General features: G+C 45.3%; 1 protein-coding gene across 1 annotated transcript in view; it reads right to left on the bottom strand.

Annotated features, from left to right (window-relative positions):
- Positions 1 to 22,476, bottom strand: part of EFR3A (EFR3 homolog A) — a 176,867-nt gene that overhangs the window by 79,154 nt on the left and 75,237 nt on the right. The window contains exons 6-8 of the mRNA XM_069731930.1: positions 21,835 to 21,956; positions 20,356 to 20,505; positions 18,693 to 18,833 (exon numbers count right to left, since the gene is read on the bottom strand). Coding sequence (XP_069588031.1) covers positions 18,693 to 18,833; positions 20,356 to 20,505; positions 21,835 to 21,956 — 413 coding nt within the window. The remainder of the gene's footprint in view (positions 1 to 18,692; positions 18,834 to 20,355; positions 20,506 to 21,834; positions 21,957 to 22,476) is intronic.

Here is a 22,476-nt window from a genome sequence, read left to right as displayed (position 1 = left end):
GCCCAAAGCGCCATCCCCTTCTGAACGCGCGGTGATTCTGGATGTGTTCATTGCACACATCCGGAATCTCCGCACCACATACATAAGGCCCTGTGATTTACCTTGAGGCAACGGAGCGTCGCTGCAAGGTAAACGGACATGCTGCGATCTAAAAAGACGCGCCGCATGTCCGGAAACACAGGGCCACGGATGCGTATTCGCACGCATAGTGCAGACGAGATTTCATAAAATCCCCTCCACTATGCTGTAACATCTGGACGCTGCGGCTGTACACAGCGTCCAATCCACAGCATTTACTGACTGTGGAAACATACTGTTACTCAAAAGAAAATCACCACTCCTGTGGTGAACTAAAACTCCCAGCATGCCATAGGAGATTCTGTACATGCTGGGAGTTACAGTTCTCCTCGAAGGGATAAGGATAATAGTCAGCCATGTGACATAAATGGCACCTATGGGATCTTAAAGGGAATCTGATGGCTGACGCATGCTGCTCGTTCCACAGGTCGCATGTATCAGACAGTGGCTGTATGATTCCAGAAAGGTATGTTTGACTCTGAAATGCTGCTGCCTTTCAGGGAAAACACACTTTAAGAGGAAGTTCACGCAGGACTTTTTTGCTGCGTTTTTTATGCTAATTTAGGTGCGTTTTTGGTGCATTTTTTGGTGCGTATTTGGTGCGGTTTTTTTTCTCTCTTTTTCCAGGCTAATGTCCTTGGATTTTCAGCAGCAAAAACGCAGCAAATAATGATACCTGCGTTTTTGCTGCGTTTTTTTTTCAACACCCATTCAGGTCAATGGGTGAAAAAAAATGCAGCAAAAACGCTGAAAGAAGTGACATGCCCTATGTCAAAAAAACGCAGCAAAGCACAAAATTCTGATCAAACAAAAAACCAATGTGTGTGCATGAGATTTCTGAAATCTCATAGGCTTTGCTGGTACTGTAAAAAGCAGCTGAAAATTGGAATAAAAAGCGCAGCAAAAATACGCAGCAAAAAAGTCCTGTGTGAACTTACCCTAAAAGCCGCTGAGAACCAAGGCCACACGGGTGACTAGTCAGACAGGCGGGTCCCTGGTGGCTTCTCCCTATCCGCTCCCACTGAGGGACACGTTTCTTCCTGCGTGCGAGTACACACCAGTCATTAGCAGCCGGAGGGGAGAAGTCAGACATGTTTTTCTCTGTGATGCCGCAGCGTTTCAGAGACAAACATACCTGGCTTAGATCGTACAGCCAGTGCTGGACACATGCTGCCCATGGGTCACCCAGCAGATATCAGCGGTCAGGTTCACTTTAAGGGTATGTGTAGATAATAATAATAATTTTTATTTATATAGCGCCAACATATTCCGCAGCACTTTACAATTAAGCGGGGACAGATGTTCAGTATTAGGCTATGTGCACACGTTGCGGATTCGCAGCAGTTTTCCATGCGTTGTACAGTATCATGTAAACCTATGGAAAACCAAATCCGCAGTGCACATGGTGCGGAAAATACCGCGCTGAAACGCTGCGTTGCATTTTCTGCAGCATGTCAATTCTTTGTGCGGATTCTGCAGCATTTTACACCTGTTCCTCAATAGGAATCCACAAGTGGTAAAACGCGGGTGAAATCTCCACAAAAAAACGCTACAAATCCGTGGTAAAACGCAGTTTTACCTGTGGATTTTTCAAAAACTCTGCACAGAAATCAGCAACATGTGCACATAGCCTTAGGCAGCACTTTGGACGCAGCACATGTCCGCGGTGTCCAAAACGCTGCCCGCTTCTCAGATATTGGTGTGTTTTTGGCGCTACATATTTTTGTTGCATCAAAAAAAACAGAGTCTAAGGCAACTTTCACACTAGCGTCGTTAGGCCTCCGGCGCAATGCGTCGTTTTGGAGAAAAAAACACATCCTGCAAAGTTGCCCGCAGGATGCGTTTTTTCTCCATAGACTTTCAATAGCGACGAATTGCGACGGATTGCCACACGTTGCATCAGTCGTGCGATGGATGCATCGTGTTTTTGCAGTCCGTCGGGACAAAAAAACGTTGCATGCAATATTTTTTTTGTCCGTCGGTTCCGCTTTTTCCGACCGCGCATGCTCGGCCGGAACTCCGCCCCCTCCTTCCCGCACCTTACAATGGAGCAGTGGATGCGTTGTAAAACTGCATTCACTGCCCCCGTTGTGATTTTATTTCACAGCATGCGTCGGTACGTCGGCCCGACGCACTGCGACGGGCCCATACCGACGCTGGTGTGAAAGTAGCCTTATGGTTCATCAATGTGGATGGATTTACCGTATAAAAATCTCCTGCCCACTGGGCTTTTTTATGCAGTGTAAACTGACCTGCGGTGCGTGCTTCAAATTCCCAACATGTCCATTTTTCTTGCAGCTACGCTAAATTTTCTGTGCACACTTTTCCCATAGAAGCAAAATATAGCTAATGTGGTCACATTGGAGCAGACCATAGCACTATGGAGAGCGCAGCTTCATCTTCATGGTCCACGAGACATTGTCTACCTGCCGTGTGTGTAAAGTATTAAGTTTTCTTGATATTGCAACTAAGGCTGGAATCACACAAGGGTATAACACCAGATGCGAGAGCAATGGATGTGAGATGCCAATGACCCTCGGCTCCAGCTCTGATGTGAGTGTCATGCTCTGTGCTCCGATCCTCTCACGTGGTCCGGCCCTGCTGGAAGCAAATGTTCCAAGTAAATTCCCAGGCTTCTTCCCCTATTGGCAGGTAAAAAATAGTCCTTTCTAAGTTTTCTAGTCAGTCTCCTTCTCCCTCTGGAAGTCATAAATAAAGTTACCCTACAGACAAAAAAATTAACTGTACCATGGATTCTGGAGCAAAAGAGAAATCGTAATTGTTCACAAACATGTCAATCCATAGAAGCAGTTATCCCTGCTCTGCTATTTCTACGGTGACTGTGCAGTCAGTACACCAGAGTTCACAGAACGTTCATTCCTTGTAGAGGTGAAAGCAGCTTTCTAAGCGCTCTCTCCTGATATGACATGGTCAGGAAGAGAAGTATCTCAGATTACCATATTTCTAGGGACAGTGAGCAAAGCAGCACAGATTTTCCTAATAGACTTGAAGGCACACTGCCAAAAAAACATTAGCAAATTCCTACGGAGATCTCAGAAAGTATCGAGACAATTTATTAGAAGGAAAGAAATGTTATCATAGTCTCACAAGAGATTCAACACACGGTGCTGGAATTATCTACACTGTGTGCAGAATTATTAGGCAAGTTGTATTTTAGAGGATTATTTTTACTATTGATCAACAACTATGTTCTCAATCAACCCAAAAGACTCAAATATCAAAGCTTAATATTTTTGGAAGTTGGTGTGGGTTTTTTTTTTTTTTTAGATTCCGCCATCTTAGGAGGATATCTCTTTGTGCAGGTAACTATTACTGTGCAGAATTATTAGGCAACTTAATAAAAAACAAATATATTCCCATCTCACTTGCTTATTTTCACCAGGTAAACCAATATAACTGCACAAAATTTAGAAATAAACATTTCTGACATGCAAAAACAAAACCCCCATAAAGGAATGACCAATACAGCCAACTTTCTTTATGACGACACCCAGCAGCCTCCATCCATAGAGTCTGTCAGTTCCTTGATCTGTTTACGATGAACATTGCGTGCAGCAGCCACCACAGCCTCCAGACACTGTTCCGAGAGGTGGACTGCTTTCCCTCCCTGTAGATCTCACATTTTATGAGGGACCACAGGTTCTCTATGGGGTTCAGATCAGGTGAACAAGGGGCCATGTCATTATTTTTTCTTCTTTGAGATCTTTACTGGCCAGCCACACTGTGAAGTAGTAGGAGGCATGTGGTGGAGCATTGTCCTGCATGAAAATCATGTTTTTCTTGAACGATACCGACTTCTTCCCCTACCACTGCTTGAAGTTGTCTTCCAGAAACTGGCAGTAGGTCTGGGAGTTGAGCTTCACTCCATGCTCAACCCGAAAAGGTCCCACAAGTTCATCTTTGATGATCCCAGCACATACCAGTCCCCACCTCCACCTTGCTGGCGTCTGAGTCGGAGTGGAGCTCTCTGCCCTTTACTGATCCAGCCTCTGGCCCATCCATCTGGCCCATCAAGAGTCACTCTCATTTCATCAGTCCATAAAACCTTTGAACAGTCAGTCTTAAGATTATCTCTTGGCCCAGTCTTGACGTTTTATCTTATGTTTCTTCTTCAAAGGTGGTCGTTTTTCAGCCTTCCTTCCCTTGGCCATGTCCCTGAGTATCGCACACCTTGTGCTTTTTGTTACTCCAGTAACGTTGCAGCTCTGAAATATGGCAAAACTGGTGGCAAATGGCATCTTGGCAGCTTCACGCTTGATTTTCCTCAATTCATGGACAGTTATTTTGTACCTTTTTTGCCCAACACGCTTCTTGCGACCCTGTTGGCTATTTGCCATGAAATGCTTGATTGTTCGGTGATCACGCTTCAAAAGTTTGGCAATTTCAAGACTGCTGCATCCCTCTGCAAGACATCTCACAATTTTGGACTTTTCAGAGCCGTCAAATCTCTCTTCTGACCCATTTTGCCAAAGAAAAGGAAGTTTCCTAATAATTAAGCACACCTTCATTAGACAACACCCCTCCTCATTACAGAGATGCACATAACCTGATTTACTTAATTGGTAGTTGGCTCTCAGGCCTGAACAGCTTGGAGTAGGACAACATGTATAAAAAGTATCATATGATCAAAATACAACTTGCCTAATAATTCTGCACAGTGTATATCTAGGCTTAGAGGCCGATACGGGCATGGTGGCACACCCAACCACTGGGGACCGAGCAGCACAGGGGTGTCGCCCTGTGTGTGTGTACAGGGATAAACCGGTCAGTCAAAGGCAGCAAGAAGCCACCGGGGACCCGCCTGTTCGATTAGTCTCCAGCGGTGGCTTTTGAAAGTAATCCAAAAAAGAGAAAAAAGCCGGATTACTTACCGGTAATGCCCTTTTAATGAGCCACGACAGCACCCACAATGAGAGAGGGATCCGCCCATAGGAACAGGAAACCTACAGAGATAAAAGGGCGGTCCCCCTCTCCTCCTCAGTTGTTTTTCAGAGTACAAGAGGAACCGCCGTTGTTAAATTAGTATAAATATATCCACAATTTGTTTGTATGTTATCTATATTCACCCATGAGAATATCTTGTGTTAATAACTATTAGGGTGGGAAGTAACAGGGTGCTGTCGTGGCTCATTAAAAGGGCATTAACATAGTAACATAGTTAGTAAGGCTGAAAAAAGACATTTGTCCATCCAGTTCAGCCTATATTCCATCATAATAAATCCCCAGATCTACGTCCTTCTACAGAACCTAATTGTATGATACAATATTGTTCTGCTCCAGGAAGACATCCAGGCCTCTCTTGAACCCCTCGACTGAGTTCGCCATCACCACCTCCTCAGGCAAGCAATTCCAGACTCTCACTGCCCTAACAGTAAAGAATCCTCTTCTATGTTGGTGGAAAAACCTTTTCTCCTCCAGACGCAAAGAATGCCCCCTTGTGCCCGTCACCTTCCTTGGTATAAACAGATCCTCAGCGAGATATTTGTATTGTCCCCTTATATACTTATACATGGTTATTAGATCGCCCCTCAGTCGTCTTTTTTCTAGACTAAATAATCCTAAATTCGCTAATCTATCTGGGTATTGTAGTTCTCCCATCCCCTTTATTAATTTTGTTGCCCTCCTTTGTACTCTCTCTAGTTCCATGATATCCTTCCTGAGCACCGGTGCCCAAAACTGGACACAGTACTCCATGTGCGGTCTAACTAGCGATTTGTACAGAGGCAGTATAATGCTCTCATCATGTGTATCCAGACCTCTTTTAATGCACCCCATGATCCTGTTTGCCTTGGCAGCTGCTGCCTGGCACTGGCTGCTCCAGGTAAGTTTATCATTAACTAGGATCCCCAAGTCCTTCTCCCTGTCAGATTTACCCAGTGGTTTCCCATTCAGTGTGTAATGGTGATATTGATTCCTTCTTCCCATGTGTATAACCTTACATTTATCATTGTTAAACCTCATCTGCCACCTTTCAGCCCAAGTTTCCAACTTATCCAGATCCATCTGTAGCAGAATACTATCTTCTCTTGTATTAACTGCTTTACATAGTTTTGTATCATCTGCAAATATCGATATTTTACTGTGTAAACCTTCTACCAGATCATTAATGAATATGTTGAAGAGAACAGGTCCCAATACTGACCCCTGCGGTACCCCACTGGTCACAGCGACCCAGTTAGAGACTATACCATTTATAACCACCCTCTGCTTTCTATCACTAAGCCAGTTACTAACCCATTTACACACATTTTCCCCCAGACCAAGCATTCTCATTTTGTGTACCAACCTCTTGTGCGGCACGGTATCAAACGCTTTGGAAAAATCGAGATATACCACGTCCAATGACTCACCGTGGTCCAGCCTATAGCTTACCTCTTCATAAAAACTGATTAGATTGGTTTGACAGGAGCGATTTCTCATAAACCCATGCTGATATGGAGTTAAACAGTTATTCTCATTGAGATAATCCAGAATAACATCCCTCAGAAACCCTTCAAATATTTTACCAACAATAGAGGTTAGACTTACTGGCCTATAATTTCCAGGTTCACTTTTAGAGCCCTTTTTGAATATTGGCACCACATTTGCTATGCGCCAGTCCTGCGGAACAGACCCTGTCGCTATAGAGTCCCTAAAAATAAGAAATAATGGTTTATCTATTACATTACTTAGTTCTCTTAGTACTCGTGGGTGTATGCCATCCGGACCCGGAGATTTATCTATTTTAATCTTATTTAGCCGGTTTCGCACCTCTTCTTGGGTTAGATTGGTGACCCTTAATATAGGGTTTTCATTGTTTCTTGGGATTTCACCTAGCATTTAATTTTCCACCGTGAATACCGTGGAGAAGAAGGGGTTTAATATGTTAGCTTTTTCCTCGTCATCTACAACCATTCTTTCCTCACTATTTTTTAAGGGGCCTACATTTTCAGTTTTTATTCTTTTACTATTGATATAGTTGAAGAACAGTTTGGGATTAGTTTTACTCTCCTTAGCAATGTGCTGCTCTGTTTCCTTTTTGGCAGCTTTAATTAGTTTTTTAGATAAAGTATTTTTCTCCCTATAGTTTTTTAGAGCTTCAATGGTGCCATCCTGCTTTAGTAGTGCAAATGCTTTCTTTTTACTGTTAATTGCCTGTCTTACTTCTTTGTTTAGCCACATTGGGTTTTTCCTATTTCTAGTCTTTTTATTCCCACAAGGTATAAACCGCTTACACTGCCTATTTAGGATGTTCTTAAACATTTCCCATTTATTATCTGTATTCTTATTTCTGAGGATATTGTCCCAGTCTACCAGATTAAGGGCATCTCTAAGCTGGTCAAACTTTGCCTTCCTAAAGTTCAGTGTTTTTGTGACTCCCTGACAAGTCCCCCTAGTGAAAGACAGGTGAAACTGCACAATATTGTGGTCGCTATTTCCTAGATGCCCGACCACCTGCAGATTTGTTATTCTGTCAGGTCTATTAGATATTATTAGGTCTAAAAGTGCATTACCGGTAAGTAATCCGGCTTTTTACCCTTCGCCACAACAGCACCCACAATGAGAGATTTTCAGAGAACCTTCACCTGGGTGGGATCACCGTACTAAGGACGGCTCTCCCGAATGCCAAGTCAGATGCAGAAGATAGATCAAGTCTATAATGTCTATAGAAAGTTGAAGGCGACGACCAGGTTGCAGCCTTACATATGAGCTCGATGGAGATGTCTTTATTCTCCGCCCATGAGGATGATACGGCTCGAGCTGAATGCGCCTTTACTCCCTCTGGAGGATCTTTGCCCTTTGACAAGTATGCAAGATGGATAGCCTCTCTGATCCACCGGGACAAGGTAGCTATTGTGACCTCGTGGCCTTTTCGGTGACCCTGAAAAGATACAAACAGAGCCCTACTCTGTCTGCAGGACTGGGTTCTCTGTATGTAGCTTAGGACTGCTCTTTTAACGAATAACATATGCAGTTTCTCTTCCTCTGGATTTAGTGGATTATCAAAAAAGGAAGGTAGGAAAATTTCCTGAGATCTATGGTATTTTGTCGCTACTTTAGGGAGATATGATGGATCTGGCTTGAGAACCACCCTGTCCTGATATGTCATTAAGAATGGAGGGTCTATGGAGAGGGCTTGGATGTCTCCTACTCGTCTGGCCGATGTTAAGGCTATCTATAAAGCTACCTTGTATGTGACATTTTTTAGAGGAATAGAATCTAAGGGCTCAAAGGGAGGTCCAGTTAAGGCGTCTAGAACTAGATTCAAGTCCCAGGGTGGTAGACGTGGGTCATGAACCGGAGTACATCGTTCACATGCCCTAACAAATCTTGCTATCCATCTATTACCCGCTATGTTAGCACTATAGAGGGCTCCTAAGGCAGACACTTGAACTCTCAAGGTATTAACAGATAATCCCATCTCATGACCTTTTTGTAAAAATTCAAGGATGGCTCTAATATGAACCTTGTTAGAGAAGGGTTCCGTATGAAAGTTGAGAAATTTCCTCCATACTCTGCTATATATAAGAGTCGTGGATCTCTTCCTACTTAACAGTAAAGTATTAATCAATTCTTGTGAGAACCCTCTTAATGTTAGAATCTGCCTCTTAAGTTCCACGCCGTGAGGTGGAGGCCCTTTACTTGTGGATGGTAGAATGGACCCTGAGACAGTAGGTCTGGTGTCATTGGCAGAATCCAGGGATCGCAGACTGACATCGCTTGAAGACAGGAGAACCAGGGCCTCTTTGGCCAAAAAGGTGCTATCAATATTACTCTTGCTTTCTCCTCCCTTATCTTTTTGATGACTAATGGGATTAGCATCATTGGTGGGAAAGCATATGCCAGATTGTAATTCCACGGATACTGGAGCGAGTCTATCATGTCTGGATTGTCTGCCACATTCAAGGAAGCGAATGCTCGTACCTGTCTGTTGTTCCTGGTTGCAAATAAATCTATCTGCGGAAGACCCCACATGTCCACTATGTTTTTGAATATTTGAGGGTTGAGGGTCCATTCTCCCTGGCGTAGCGTGTGGCGATTTTGATATGAGATCCTCAGAGCTGGGGAAGGAAAAAATTTAAGGCATAATGGACTGCGTTCAATTCTTTCCAGTTGGAGGACTGCTGGATCTCTGATGAATTCCAGCGACCTTGAGCTACATACTTATCCAGATGGGCCCCCCACCCTTCTGGCCCTGCGTCAGTAGTGACTAATTTAGAGGGTGTTATTGACCATGAGACTCCTCTGGACAAATGGGTTCTATTTAACCACCGGTGAAGTGACTCCAGCACATCTTTAGATAGAGTAATTTTCGTATTTAAATGACCATGGCAAAGAGATTGCGCATGGAGTGTCTGGTGCTGTAGGGCTCTGGTATGGTATTGAGCCCATTGTACGGCAGGAATGCAGGAGGAAAGTGAGCCCAAGAGAGACATGGCATCTCTAAGGGACATTTGAGGTTTTGCCCTCGCCATAGTGATTTTTGAAATTATTGTTAATTTTTTGGATTCTGGTAAAAAGCATTTTTGACTTACAGAGTCCAAAACTAGTCCTAGGAAGGACTGACTGGTTTCCGGATGTAGTCTGGACTTTTTGAAGTTCACTATCCAACCCAAAGCCTGTAACGATGAAATAGTATTAGTCAATCGCTCTTTACACGGAGAGGCTGAATCTCCAATTATTAAAAAATCATCTAGATAAGGTACAATTAGCGTCTCCTGATGACGCAAATAAGCCATCACCTCGAGCATAACTTTTGTGAAAACCCGAGGAGCCATGGACAGGCCGAACGGCATGGCTGTAAATTGAAAGTGACGGATCCGGCCTTGTAGGACTACCGCCACTCTGAGGTACTGTTGATGCTCCGCATAAATGGGAAGATGGTAGTACGCATCCTTCAAATCTAGACCTGCCATAAAGCACCTAGGAAACAAAAGTTTAATCGTAGACCTTATTGATTCCATTTTAAACGTATGATTGTACAGAAAGGAATTTAGTCTTTTTAGATTAATTATAGTACGAAAAGTACCATCTGGTTTTGGAACCAGAAATAAAGGGGAATAAAATCCCCTCCCTTCCTGATTTTTTGGAACTTCTACGAGAACATTCTTAGCCAAAAGGCTTAGAATTTCTAATTGAAGCGCTTTTTGCTGTTCCGGCGCTTTCAGTGATGTGACAATGAAAGTATCCTGTGGGAATTTAAAGAATTCTAATTTTAATCCGGATTTTACTAGGCGGAGAATCCACCGATTTGAAGTTATATGTTTCCATTGATGGTAAAAAATACTTCAGTCTTCCACCCACCGGAATTTCATCATTGATGGCATCTGCCACGTTTAGATGTTTCTGGATTACCGAATAAGGCACCTTTCGGTTTCTCCTTCGTTTCCCAACGCTCTCTTTGCGGCTGGTACGGCCTTCTCCTATTAAATGGCCGCCTCCTAAACGCTCTCCTATAAGAAGGAAGAAACTGTTTAGGGAATCCCTTCCTTCTTTCTCCTGCTTTATTAAGGAGGTTATCAAGAACCTTCCCAAACAGGAACTCACCCTGGCACGGGATTGTACATAATCTTGATTTAGATTGTGCATCGCCTTTCCATCCCTTTAACCAAAGGGCACGTCGGGCTGCATTGACAAGGCCCGCTGATCTTGCTGCCAGCCGCAAGGAGTCCACTGAAGCATCTGTTAAGAATGCCGTAGCGCTTTTAATTAAAGGAATTGCTTGCAAGATTTTTTCTCTTGCCACTCTACCCTTAATCTGCTGCTCCAGCTGGTCTATCCATACCAATAGTGACTTAGCTGTGCAAGTACCCGATATGGCGGGTTTAAAGGCCCCTGTATTTGTTTCCCATGACCTTTTAAGAAGAGCTTCAGTCTTGCGGTCTAATGGGTCGAGAGTAAGATTCCTGCATCTTCCACAGGGAGGGACGATTGTTTTAAGGTGGATGCCACCGCCACATCCACTTTTGGCACTTTGGACCAAATCTCTAACTCTTCGTCACTGAAGGGGTAACGCCTTTTTGAAGAGGAGGGGAGGAACCCTTTCCCCTGTTTGTCCCATTCTTTTTTTACAAGATCTTTCACGGCGGAGACAACTGGGAAAGTTCGCCGTTTTTTGTCTGCGAACATAATTTCCTGGGCCGATCTGACCCCCTTAGTGTCTGGACAACCCATGGTATTCCTTACTGATTTTATAAGGTTATTTATGCTGTCCAGCGGAAAGCATGCTCCGCTCTCATCCTCAGAAGAACCAGATGATGATTCCGAGGTGTTAGAGGACCGGATTAACCCCTCTTCTGACTCTGAACTAGAAGGAAGGGGACGGCTTTTACTCCCTTGTTTTTTCTGGGTTTTCGATCCTGGAGACTGGATCTCCTGCCTAATTATGGCCCTGATGTTAGTGGTGGTAACTGCAGCCTCATCCTTTAGGGTTTGCTGTATGCAATCTTGACACAACCTCTTTGGATATGAATCCGGCAAGGGTTGTATACACAGGGCACATTCTTTATGTTTCGTTTTACTGGTCCTTTTAGCCTATGGGGAGAGGGGAGAGAAGGAAGGGATCAGCTTATAGGTAGAGGATTAAATACACTCACCCAGTGAAGCATTCATTGTACCGGTCTTGGAGGAGGGGACGCTGTGCGGCTTCTAAGTAGATCTGATTCTCTACTCCTTCTAACATGAGTGTCAGACTCCATAACAGGGCGACCACTCTTCTTTCCTGCTCTGGACTTTGAGCCCTTAGCGCTGCTGTCTTTACCAGCGCTCACCTGCTCCACCGCTGGTGGATGCTCCTCATGCGTTGGGGACGACATTTCGAGCACAATCGCTCTGAGTCCCGGCTCCATTTTAAATAGGCGGTGATTTCCGCGCTCCAGGTGCTTTTACCACTTCCGGTTCAAGCAGGGCCGAGCAGCCCGGAGATGCTGCTGCCGCCGGCCCCTAGAAGCGCCGCTCCTGCGTCCTCCTCACCATAGGCCGGGCTTAGCGCCCGGAACCTGCCGGGAACGTAATCAGACGAGGGGGGGAGGCTGGATACAGTGGCTCCCCCGACGCTACTGCTGACGCCGCAGCCCCTGCCGCTCACCAGGAGACCGAACAGGCGGGTGCATGGGTCAGGTATGATGGAGGTGCTCCAACCACCTCTTGCTGTAGGTTATCCAGGATTTCCGATAGGAACAGGAAACCAACTGAGGAGGAGAGGGGGACCGCCCTTTTATCTCTGTAGGTTTCCTGTTCCTATGGGCGGATCCCTCTCTCATTGTGGGTGCTGTCGTGGCTCATTAAAAGGGCATTACCGGTAAGTAATCCGGCTTTTTTCTCTTTTTTGGATTACTTTCAAAAGCCACCGCTGGAGACTAATCGAACAGGCGGGTCCCCGGTGGCTTCTTGCTGCCTTTGACTGACCGGTTTATCCCTGTACACACACACAGGGCGACACCCCTGTGCTGCTCGGTCCCCAGTGGTTGGGTGTGCTTGCTCACGTGATGACTACACGTTATCCGTGCTTCCCCACAACACATGCCGACAGGTGAGCTGGTATATTTTTTTTTTCTTTATTCTGCTTTTGAAAGTAGGCTCTCTCTCTGAAACGCCGCAGCATTTCCGAGTCAAACATACCTGGAAGAAATCATGCAAGCTGTGGTTTGATTCAAGTATAAGCCTAGGGTGGGAAATGCAGCAGCTACTGGTAAATTTCAAAATTAAAATAGGTACCAATAAAAGTAAAATTGATTGAGACATCAGTAGGTTAAGTGTTTTTGAATATCCATATTGAATCAGGAGCCCCATATAATTCTCCATAAAGTTTATGATGGGCTCCATAAGATATTCCATACAAAATACGCCCCAAATAATGCTCCATAAAAGGTTAATGATGCTCCATAGAATATTATGCCCCATATAATGCTGCACAAAGGTCGATGGTCCCATAAGATGCTCCATAGCATATTATGCCCCATATGCTGCTTCTGCGATTTAAAAAAAAAAAAAAAATGACACTCACCTCTCAGGCGCCCTTTGCGATATTAACCTGTACCCGTTCCACCACCGTGTGCCGCTGTGTCTTCCGGCTCTCTGCAGTGACTGCTCAGGCAGAGGGCGCGCACTAAACATGTCATCGCGCCCTCTGACCTGAATGTCACAGCCAGAGGACGCGGAAGACGGAGCGCGGCGGTGGAACGGGGACAGGTGAATATCGCATGGCTCACCCTCCCCAGTCACGCTCACCCTCTCCTGGCGCGGTCCTTGCTTCTCCGATGCGATAGTTTCTGGTGCCAGCAGCTTGTTCCTGTGTTTAGCGGTCACTGATACCGCTCATTAAAGTAACAAATATACGCTCCACCCCTATGGGAGTGGAATCGTGTCCATATTCATTACTTTAATGAGCGGTACCACGTGACCGCTGAACACAGGAAGAGCTGCAGGCGCCAGAGACCATCTGAGAAGGACTGAATCAGGAGCAGGCGAGTATGATGTGACAGCCGCCGCTCCCCTCCCCCGCCGACCCCCTGGGACAATGACTTGAGTATAAGCCGAGAGGGGCACTTTTAGCCTTAAAAAATGGGTTGAAAACCTCGGCTTATACTCTAGTATATACGGTATTTTCTATTTTATTTTTTATCACTCACATTACCGTAAGGCCATTCTAACCCCTCTAACTTATTATTGATCTGCAGGTGGATGATGCTATCCATGTTATGCTTCATCTCTATAGAAAGATAAAATTGGGTATCTACTGCCTGGGACCTCCAGGGGAAAAGATATCCTGAAAGTTGGGGATCTAATAATTCTGCTAAAACACCTAGCACATCCCACAACTAGCTCCCATATGAGCTCACCAAGGTGTGGTGTGTTGGCGTAACGTTGATCTAATAAAAATCTGAGTTAGGGAAGACACAGAACTTTGTGAGAGTACTGTGTTTTCCTCATCGGAGTACTTTCCTGCGACATCAGGTTTAGTACTTCTCTTTCGTTATTCCTTTGTATTTTATGTAACTGTATATACTGTATTGTTTTGTTCTCATTTTGTAACATTTGTATACTATATATATATATATATATACTAGATTGTGGCCTGATTCTAACGCATTGGGTATCCTAGAATATGCATGTCCCCGTAGTATATGGACAATGACGATTCCAGAATTCGCGGCAGACTGTGCCCGTCGCTGATTGGTCGAGGCAACCTTTATGACATCATCGTCGCAATGGCAACCATTATGACATCATCGTCGCTGTGCCCGTTGCTGATTGGTCGAGGCCGCAGGCCTCGACCAATCAGAGATGCGGGATTTCTACGTCGATGCTGTGCCGGTCTCTGATTGATTGGTCGAGGCCGCCAGGCCTCGACCAATCAGAGAGCCGGGATTTCCAGGACAGACAGACAGACAGACAGAAAGAAAGACAGACAGACGGAAAAACGCTTAGACAATTATATATATACTAGATTGTGGCCCGATTCTAACGCATCGGGTATTCTAGAATATGCATGTCCCCGTAGTATATGGACAATGATGATTCCAGAATTCGCGGCAGACTTTGACCGTCGCTGATTGGTCGAGGCAACCTTTATGACATCATCGTCGCCATGGCAACCATTATGGCATCATCGTCGCTGTGCCTGTCGCTGATTGGTCGAAGCAACCTTTATGACATCATCGTCGCCATGGCAACCATTATGACATCATCGTCGCTGTGCCCGTTGCTGATTGGTCGAGGCCTGGCGGCCTCGACCAATCAGAGACGCGGGATGTCTACGTCCTTTATGACATCATCGTCGCTGTGCCCGTCCCTGATTGGTCGAGGCCTGGCGGCCTCGACCAATCAGAGACGTGGGATTTCCAGGACAGACAGACGGAAAAACCCTTAGGCAATTATATATATATAGCTATATATATATATATCATATATATAGCTATATATATATATCATATATATAGCTATATATATATATAGCTATATATATATATATATATATATATATATATATTTATATATATATATATATATATATATATATATATATATATATATATATATATATATTTTTATTTATTCTTTTTATATAAACACTGTCTACCTTTCTGGACTAAATACCGGTATATAAAATGTAGTATCTCTGTTCCCCTTGCGCTTCAAATCGTACCCCTAAAGCCATACGCTACCTGTAACCGGTGTTCGATCAGTCTGTACAAATGATTGGTGTGGCAGCTAGTAGATCATTTTCTTGTTGTGGAGCTGGCAGTGATCGTATCGTATGGGGGTACATAGATATCTTCCATGCGTAGTAATGGAAGGTTCACTATACGCTCACTGTGAGCTCCCCAATAACCGTCCTAGGAGTGGAGGCAGCCGTGGCCTCGTCCATCACTCGTCAGTCAATTGTGTGACTGTCCTGACGATTGGATGCAGCGAGGTTGCGTCTCCCTGACAAACTGTTGGCAGCGGTGGGATCTGTGTTATCTCTCCAGTGTTATCCCGGACAATCAGTGTTTCTGTAAAATAACAATCCTTTTGACTTTACGGAAGTTGGGCATTTGCCAATATCAGTCTACTGACAAACAGAAAAGTTATCATCCAGTTGTCGATTTATTCATACATTCCCAGGAGGAGTAACAGTGGAAAAACAACGCAGAAAGCCGAATGGTTGTTCTTGTTTAGGATAACATGGGCATTTATTAAAAGAAAAAAAAACAAACAAAAAACTTGTCATGAGACCTGAACGTATCGAGAGCCTCCTCGTGTTCATGTTTGTCCCTTTCTAACAAAGCAAATCTGAAGTGTCCTGATAAAACGCTTTCCTGCCGGCGGCGGAGACGTCTCTTGTTCTGCAAAGCCAGGATTATTCATTAAGCTACACTTTACCAACTAAGAAATGAGCCTCCCTTACCTGAACCCGCCACCATGGAGCACACCGGCTAATACCGAGACGCGGTATCAGAGGAGGTATTATGTGCTAATTGGCAGTAAGGGCAGGAATACAAGAGCAGGGAATAATGGGAAGGTAATTAGAGTACTGCTTCATTAAAAGGCACGGTACTCAGAGTGCAGGGTGGGCTTTTTTTCCCCCGCTGTGAAGCACCATCGCGGTATAATACCAGACAATACACCGTCCTCTCTAACTGAAACCTGAAAAGACCAAAGCTTGAACTGAAGTTTAATTTCTTGAAAAAAATAAAATAAAAATAATAGGGCAAGAGCTTAAAGGGAAAGTTCTTATAGAGGTGGATGCGGCAGATCTAGAGAAAATGAACAAAATGGAATCACAACAACAGAGTCATGGGTCCTCCATTCAGTCCACTGTTTATAGGACTGACGAAAAAACGCAGGTAAAAACAAAAAAAATGAAAAGAAACCAAGCACTTCCAGTGATGTCAATGATTCATAACCGCTGCAGCCAATCAGCAGCCGCTCATCAGCTTTTCAATATTCCTTCAGCAGTAAGACACGGTGCCGACAGGAGGAGTTGTCCAGTAATGGTTAAGGTTTGTATCCTCCAGGGTTAGGTTAAACGGGGCTTTACACTTTGAAAGTGGACCTCAACAATTCCTGTAGTATAACAAAGTAGAATAGTACTCACCCTCTCCAGCTCCCCGCTGCTGCTCCGGTCTCTGTATTTTGGCTGTAGCGGGGAAGTCACCTCAATAGCGCACATCACCACTGCAGGCAATGAGTGAGCTCAACAGATCTGTCACTGTAGACCTACAAACAGCGGCGCTCAGTGACTGGCTGCAGCAATGACGTGCGCTGTCAACGTTATAGGACATCTGCAGCCAATACCCAGAAAACAGAGAAGCAGCGAGAAGCCTCCTCTGGATGGGAGAGTAGCAGCTGACGTTATTATTCTATATTAGCAGAATTCAGGACGTCCTTTGAGGGTGGAGTTAGCACGTTCTGCACTCTCGTCCCACTCCTTGTGAAGTGTTCACCAGTCCCTGTGTCTAGGTGATGTATATAACGCAGTCTCTGCATCTCCTATGTGATGTATTCACCACTCTCAATGTATCCTATGTGATGTATATACAGTCTACGAGTCTGCTATGTGATGTACACAGCAGTCTCAGTTTGTCCTATGTGATGTATATACAGTAGTCTCTGTCTCCTATGTGATGTATTCACCACTCTCAATGTATCCTATGTGATGTATATACACAAGTCTACGAGTCTGCTATGTGATGTACACAGCAGTCTCAGTTTGTCCTATGTGATGTATATAGAGTAGTCTCTGTCTCCTATGTGATGTATTCACCACTCTCAATGTATCCTATGTGATGTATACACACAGTCTACGAGTCTGCCCTGTGATGTACAAAGCAGTCTCAGTTTGACCTATGTGATGTATATACAGTAGTCTGTCTCCTATGTGATGTATTCACCACTCAGTTTCTCCTATGTGATGTATATACAGTAGTGTGTCTCCTGTGATGTGTATACAGTAGTCTCCTATGTATCCCATGTGGTGTATATACTACAGACTGAATGCTCTGTATACATCACATAGGAGTAATTTAATCTGTAGTATATACACCACATAGGATGCACTGAAACCACTGTATATACATCACAGGAGACACAGACTGCTGTATATACATCACAAAATATACAGACTGCTCTGTATACATCACATAGGAGTCAGTCTCTGTATATTTTGTGATATATATACAGCAGTCTGTGTATCATTGTGACGTACACAGCAGTCTCAGTGTCTCCTATGTGATGTACACAGAATACCTCCCAATGAAGCAGTTCTATAAATGTAACATAAGCAGTGATACATTTCCCACTGTGAGGAGACCTGCAGTGTAATATTGTGTTCAGATTAATTTACAAAACTTCTCAGAGTTGCTTGCCACCTACCATCACAGCCGCAACAAAGAGTATCAGCTCCAGCCGTCACATTAGGGTAAATTGATTTAAATGTTTTACCAAATATAGCAGGATAATTCTTAAGTAGACATTTTTATTTGGCCCACGAATAACGTAATAAATATCCAAAATGGCCATTGGTAGATAAAACCTCTGCTCTAGGGTAATAGATGAGTTATGTTGGTTTTGGGAAGTATACAAGTTAGGATTTGCTTCCCTGGTGGTCCACGGTCTCTTCTGTTGTGATCTAGGTAATAGATGGGTGGCCTAGAATGAAGGACAGATTGAGGATATGTGCACACGTCAGGATTTTCTGCAGAATTTTCCTGAACAAAACCGGACGTTTTCTGCAGGAAATCCACATGCGTTTTTTTTTTCGCGTTTTTTCCCGGAGCTTTCCCAATGCAATTAAATAGCGGTAAAACGCGAAAAATCCGCAAAATGAATGAACATGTTGCCTTTTTTCCCCGCGATGCGTTTTTTTGGCGGAAAAAAAACGCAACATATGCACAAAAATTGCGGAATGCATTATAAATGATGGGATGCATATGTATGCTTTTTTAAGAGTTTTTATTGGGGAAAAACGTGAAAAATCCTGAACGTGTGCACACAGCCTGAGGGTATGTTTTCCGGTCACGCAGGGTAGAAAAGCAGAGTGACTACCTCTCCCATCACAAGGGGTTCACCAGACATCCAGCCACTTCCAATTTTATTGTACCTCAGTAGAAACCCAAGAGCATACTCACGCAAACACTGGTCGGACGGCGTTATTCATGTTCCCGTAGGCTGCTCTCCCCAGCAGTTCCCTGAAGCAGTTCTCGGCCAGGACACTGGGGTTCTCCTCTTTGTCACTGACGACGGACGGGGAGGCAGGTGGAGCCAGGCGACTGGTGGAAAATGCATCAAGTCAGTACAAGTCATTTTACTTGCTGGAAATGACAGAAATGCAGGACACATCTAAAAGTCATGAAAAAACAACACAAGAAATAGACCATAAAAGGGGATCACCCAAGGCAATGGATTAAATATGAAAATTACAAATTTTATTAGAATAACACTCATGGACATAGGAAACAACCACATGAAGCACACAATTAAAAGCTTTTAAAATTGGTCACACATAGGACCTAGAAACATGAACAAATGGCCCATAATAGAACCCTCCTCCTAGATGCGATCCCTCCCCAAACACACTGTAATGGCTAATAATAATATATAGTACAGTGTAAGATGTCTGCATGAACAGCACTATTGGAATATAGGGTAAAGCAACACAACCTAAGAAGTATAGTTGTGACCATGATATATAATGCACCAGTCTATGAATACCTCACACCAGCAGGATTACCTATGTAACACAAATAAGCAGATATGCAAAAAAAAAAAAAAAAAATTAACCTTTTTGCAATAACATAAGACATAGACAAAAGCTTAATAAAGCATACACAGTGAATCAGATTGATCCCAAACCACACATATAGCATGTAGGTCTACTCCATTAAGGTATAGAGTTGTATATAATGCAGAGTTAGTTGTGTAGCGCTTCCACTGGTCTAGTCTAACGTGGTATATAACCTGTGCCATTAAATTGCAAAAGCTCCCATAGTAAGGGAAATAAAAAGATCTGCTGAGGAGTGAGGATTCAGATCACCAATAACAAGAAACCAGTATGCAAACCCAGGAGCTGTTCAAGCTCTGTACATAGCCAAGGGGGGTATCAACAGGAGGAGCAGAGACCCTACGCGTGTCGCCACACCAGTGGCCACGGCTCCGGCGCAGGCGTACTTTGCTCTGCCCTGTTGAGGGCAGACAAAGTACTGCAGTGCGCAGGCGCCGGGCCTCTGACCTTTCCGGCGCCTGCGCACTGCAGTACTATCCTCTGCCCTCAAGAGGGCAGAGCAAAGTACGCCTGCGCCGGAGCCGTGGCTGAAGATCAGAAGAGGACGTCATGGAAAGAAGATAGGAGGCACCGCAGCGGACCGGAGACACCCATCCGACCTGACCAGCAGCGGGACCGCCCCTGGGTGAGTATAATCTAACGTCTTTTTCTCCCTTTTCAGGTTACATCGGGGGCTTATCTACAGCATTACAGAATGCTGTAGATAAGCCCCTGATGCCGGTGGGCTTACCTCACCCCGGATTTTCGGGGTGACAGGTTCCCTTTAAGTAAAGGGGAAAAAAAGCATGTGTTTTTTTTGCACTAAAACGCAGCGGCAAAAAACGCAAATGTGAAACCAGCCTTACACCTTGGCTCTCAGCTGCCCGGGTAGTGCTAACGGGAATTAAAGCAACATCATTGAAATGCTAATAGCGTAAACCCCAAATACACAAAAGCTGCTCCAAGGTAGAGACACAGGCGACAAGGTCCCAAATCTCTGTACAGGCAAACATTTCAACAGGTTCACTTACCTCTCACTATCTTCTATCTTCTGCATGTTAAACAGCAGAGATGGGACTATTTTATCCATGTGCTGGGGCTCCCAGATCGTGGCTCGAAGTTCATCATTTACAGTTTTACGGACAACACCCTGGATACCTCGGATCCCAGCAATCCTTATTCTGGAGGTAGTAAAAGCAGAAAAAAGAAAGAATATGACGAGATAATGGATACAAATTACAATACCAGCTCAGCCCGGCCGCCCCGCCGAGTGCAGCTCAGCCCAGCCCAGCCGGACTCTCCAAGCGCAGCTCAGCCGGGCCAACCCTCCAAGCTCCAAGCGCAAATCAGCCAGTCCGACCCTCCAAGCGCAGCTCAGTACGGCCGACCTTCCAAGCTCCAAGCGCAGCCCAGTCCGACTGACTTTCCAAGCTCCAAGAGCAGCTCAGCCAGCCTTCCAAGCTCCAAGAGCAGCTCAGCCGACCTTCCAAGCTCCAAGAGCAGCTCAGCCGACCTTCCAAGCTCCAAGAGCAGCTCAGCCGACCTTCCAAGCTCCAAGAGCAGCTCAGCCGACCTTCCAAGCTCCAAGAGCAGCTCAGCCGACCTTCCAAGCTCCAAGCGCAACTCAGCCAACCTTCCAAGCTCCAAGCGCAACTCAGTCCGGCTGACCTTCCAAGCTCCAAGCGCAACTCAGTCCGGCCGACCTTCCAAGCTCCAAGCGCAACTCAGTCCGGCCAACCTTCCAAGCTCCAAGCGCAACTCAGTCCGGCTGACCTTCCAAGCTCCAAGCGCAGCACAGCCCGGCCGACCCTCCAAGCGCAACTCAGACCAGCCGACCTTCAAAGCTCTAAGTGCAGCTCAGCCCAGCTGACCCTCCAAGCGCAGCTCAGCCCGACCGGTCTTCAAAGCTCCAAGCGCAGCTCAGCCCGACCGGTCTTCAAAGCTCCAAGCGCAGCTCAGTCTGGCCGACCTTCCAAGCTCTAAGCGCAACTCAACCGACCTTCCAAGCTCCAAGTGCAGCTTAGCCGGCCTTCCAAGCTCCAGGCGCAGCTCAGCTCGGTCAACCTTCCAAGCTCCAAGTGCAACTCAGCCGACCTTCCAAGCACTAAGCGCAGCCCAGGCCGGCCGACCTTCCAAGCGCAGCTCAGCCCAGCCGACCCTCCAAGCGCAGCTCAGCCCGGCCGACCCTCCAAGCGCAGCTCAGCCCGGCCGACCCTCCAAGTGCAGCTCAGCCCGGCCGACCCTCCAAGCTCTAAGCACAGCTCAGCTGACCTTCCAAGCTCCAAGCGCATTTCAGCCAGGCCGACACTCCAAGAGCAACTCAGCCCGGGCATCCCTCCAAGCGCAACTCAGGCCGGCCGACCATCGAAGAGCAGTGCAGCCCGGCCGACGCTCCAAGCGCAGCACAGCCCAGCCAACCCTCCAAGTGGAGTTAGTACAGATCCTCCTGACCACCCGCCGAGAGCAGGGCAGCCTGGCCGAGCACTTGACATGTGACTTTCCCTACTTACTCAGTTCGCACTTCGGGATCGCTGTGACATGAATGACACATGGCGCTGAATCTGGAAACGAAGAAATCATATCGTCTGTGGTAGGATGGAGTGTCCTCTTCTATGTTTGCAAACTTCACAAACTGTAATAAGAAAACAATAGTAAGAAATACATAAAGTCCAGGAAACATGTTTCTCCTATATTACACTCCACCTGTTCATGCTTGAAGCTGCCATCTTTGTTTATAAATGGAAAAAACAATGTGTCAGGTCACTACACAGCAACATGCCAGCAAAGTGACCATCCTCTTACTAAGCACAGATAGTACTAACTCCCTCTCTCCCTGTATGTCTTTCTGTAGATTTTATACGAGTATAGACAGTCTGCTATAAGTAATGTATACACAGATAGTCCTACATCCCTGTCTGTGCTTATTAATAATGTAGACACAGATGATACTTCCTCCCCATTCATTGTACCGTCTTTGACCTTCTCTGTAAATGATACAGGCACAGATATTGCTGCCTCCTTATCGCTCCGAGAAATGATGATGGTACGGACAGTTCCTCTCCCTGTCTAATACTGTAGTTCATGACACCGAGAATGCGGTCTCACTGTCTTTTCCAACAAATTGTGGAAAAAGCTTTTTCCTTGTCTCTTCC

The sequence above is a fragment of the Ranitomeya imitator genome, chromosome 6, assembly GCF_032444005.1.
Source record: "Ranitomeya imitator isolate aRanImi1 chromosome 6, aRanImi1.pri, whole genome shotgun sequence".
Taxonomy (NCBI): domain Eukaryota; kingdom Metazoa; phylum Chordata; class Amphibia; order Anura; family Dendrobatidae; genus Ranitomeya; species Ranitomeya imitator.
This window is presented reverse-complemented; position numbering and strand designations above follow the sequence as displayed.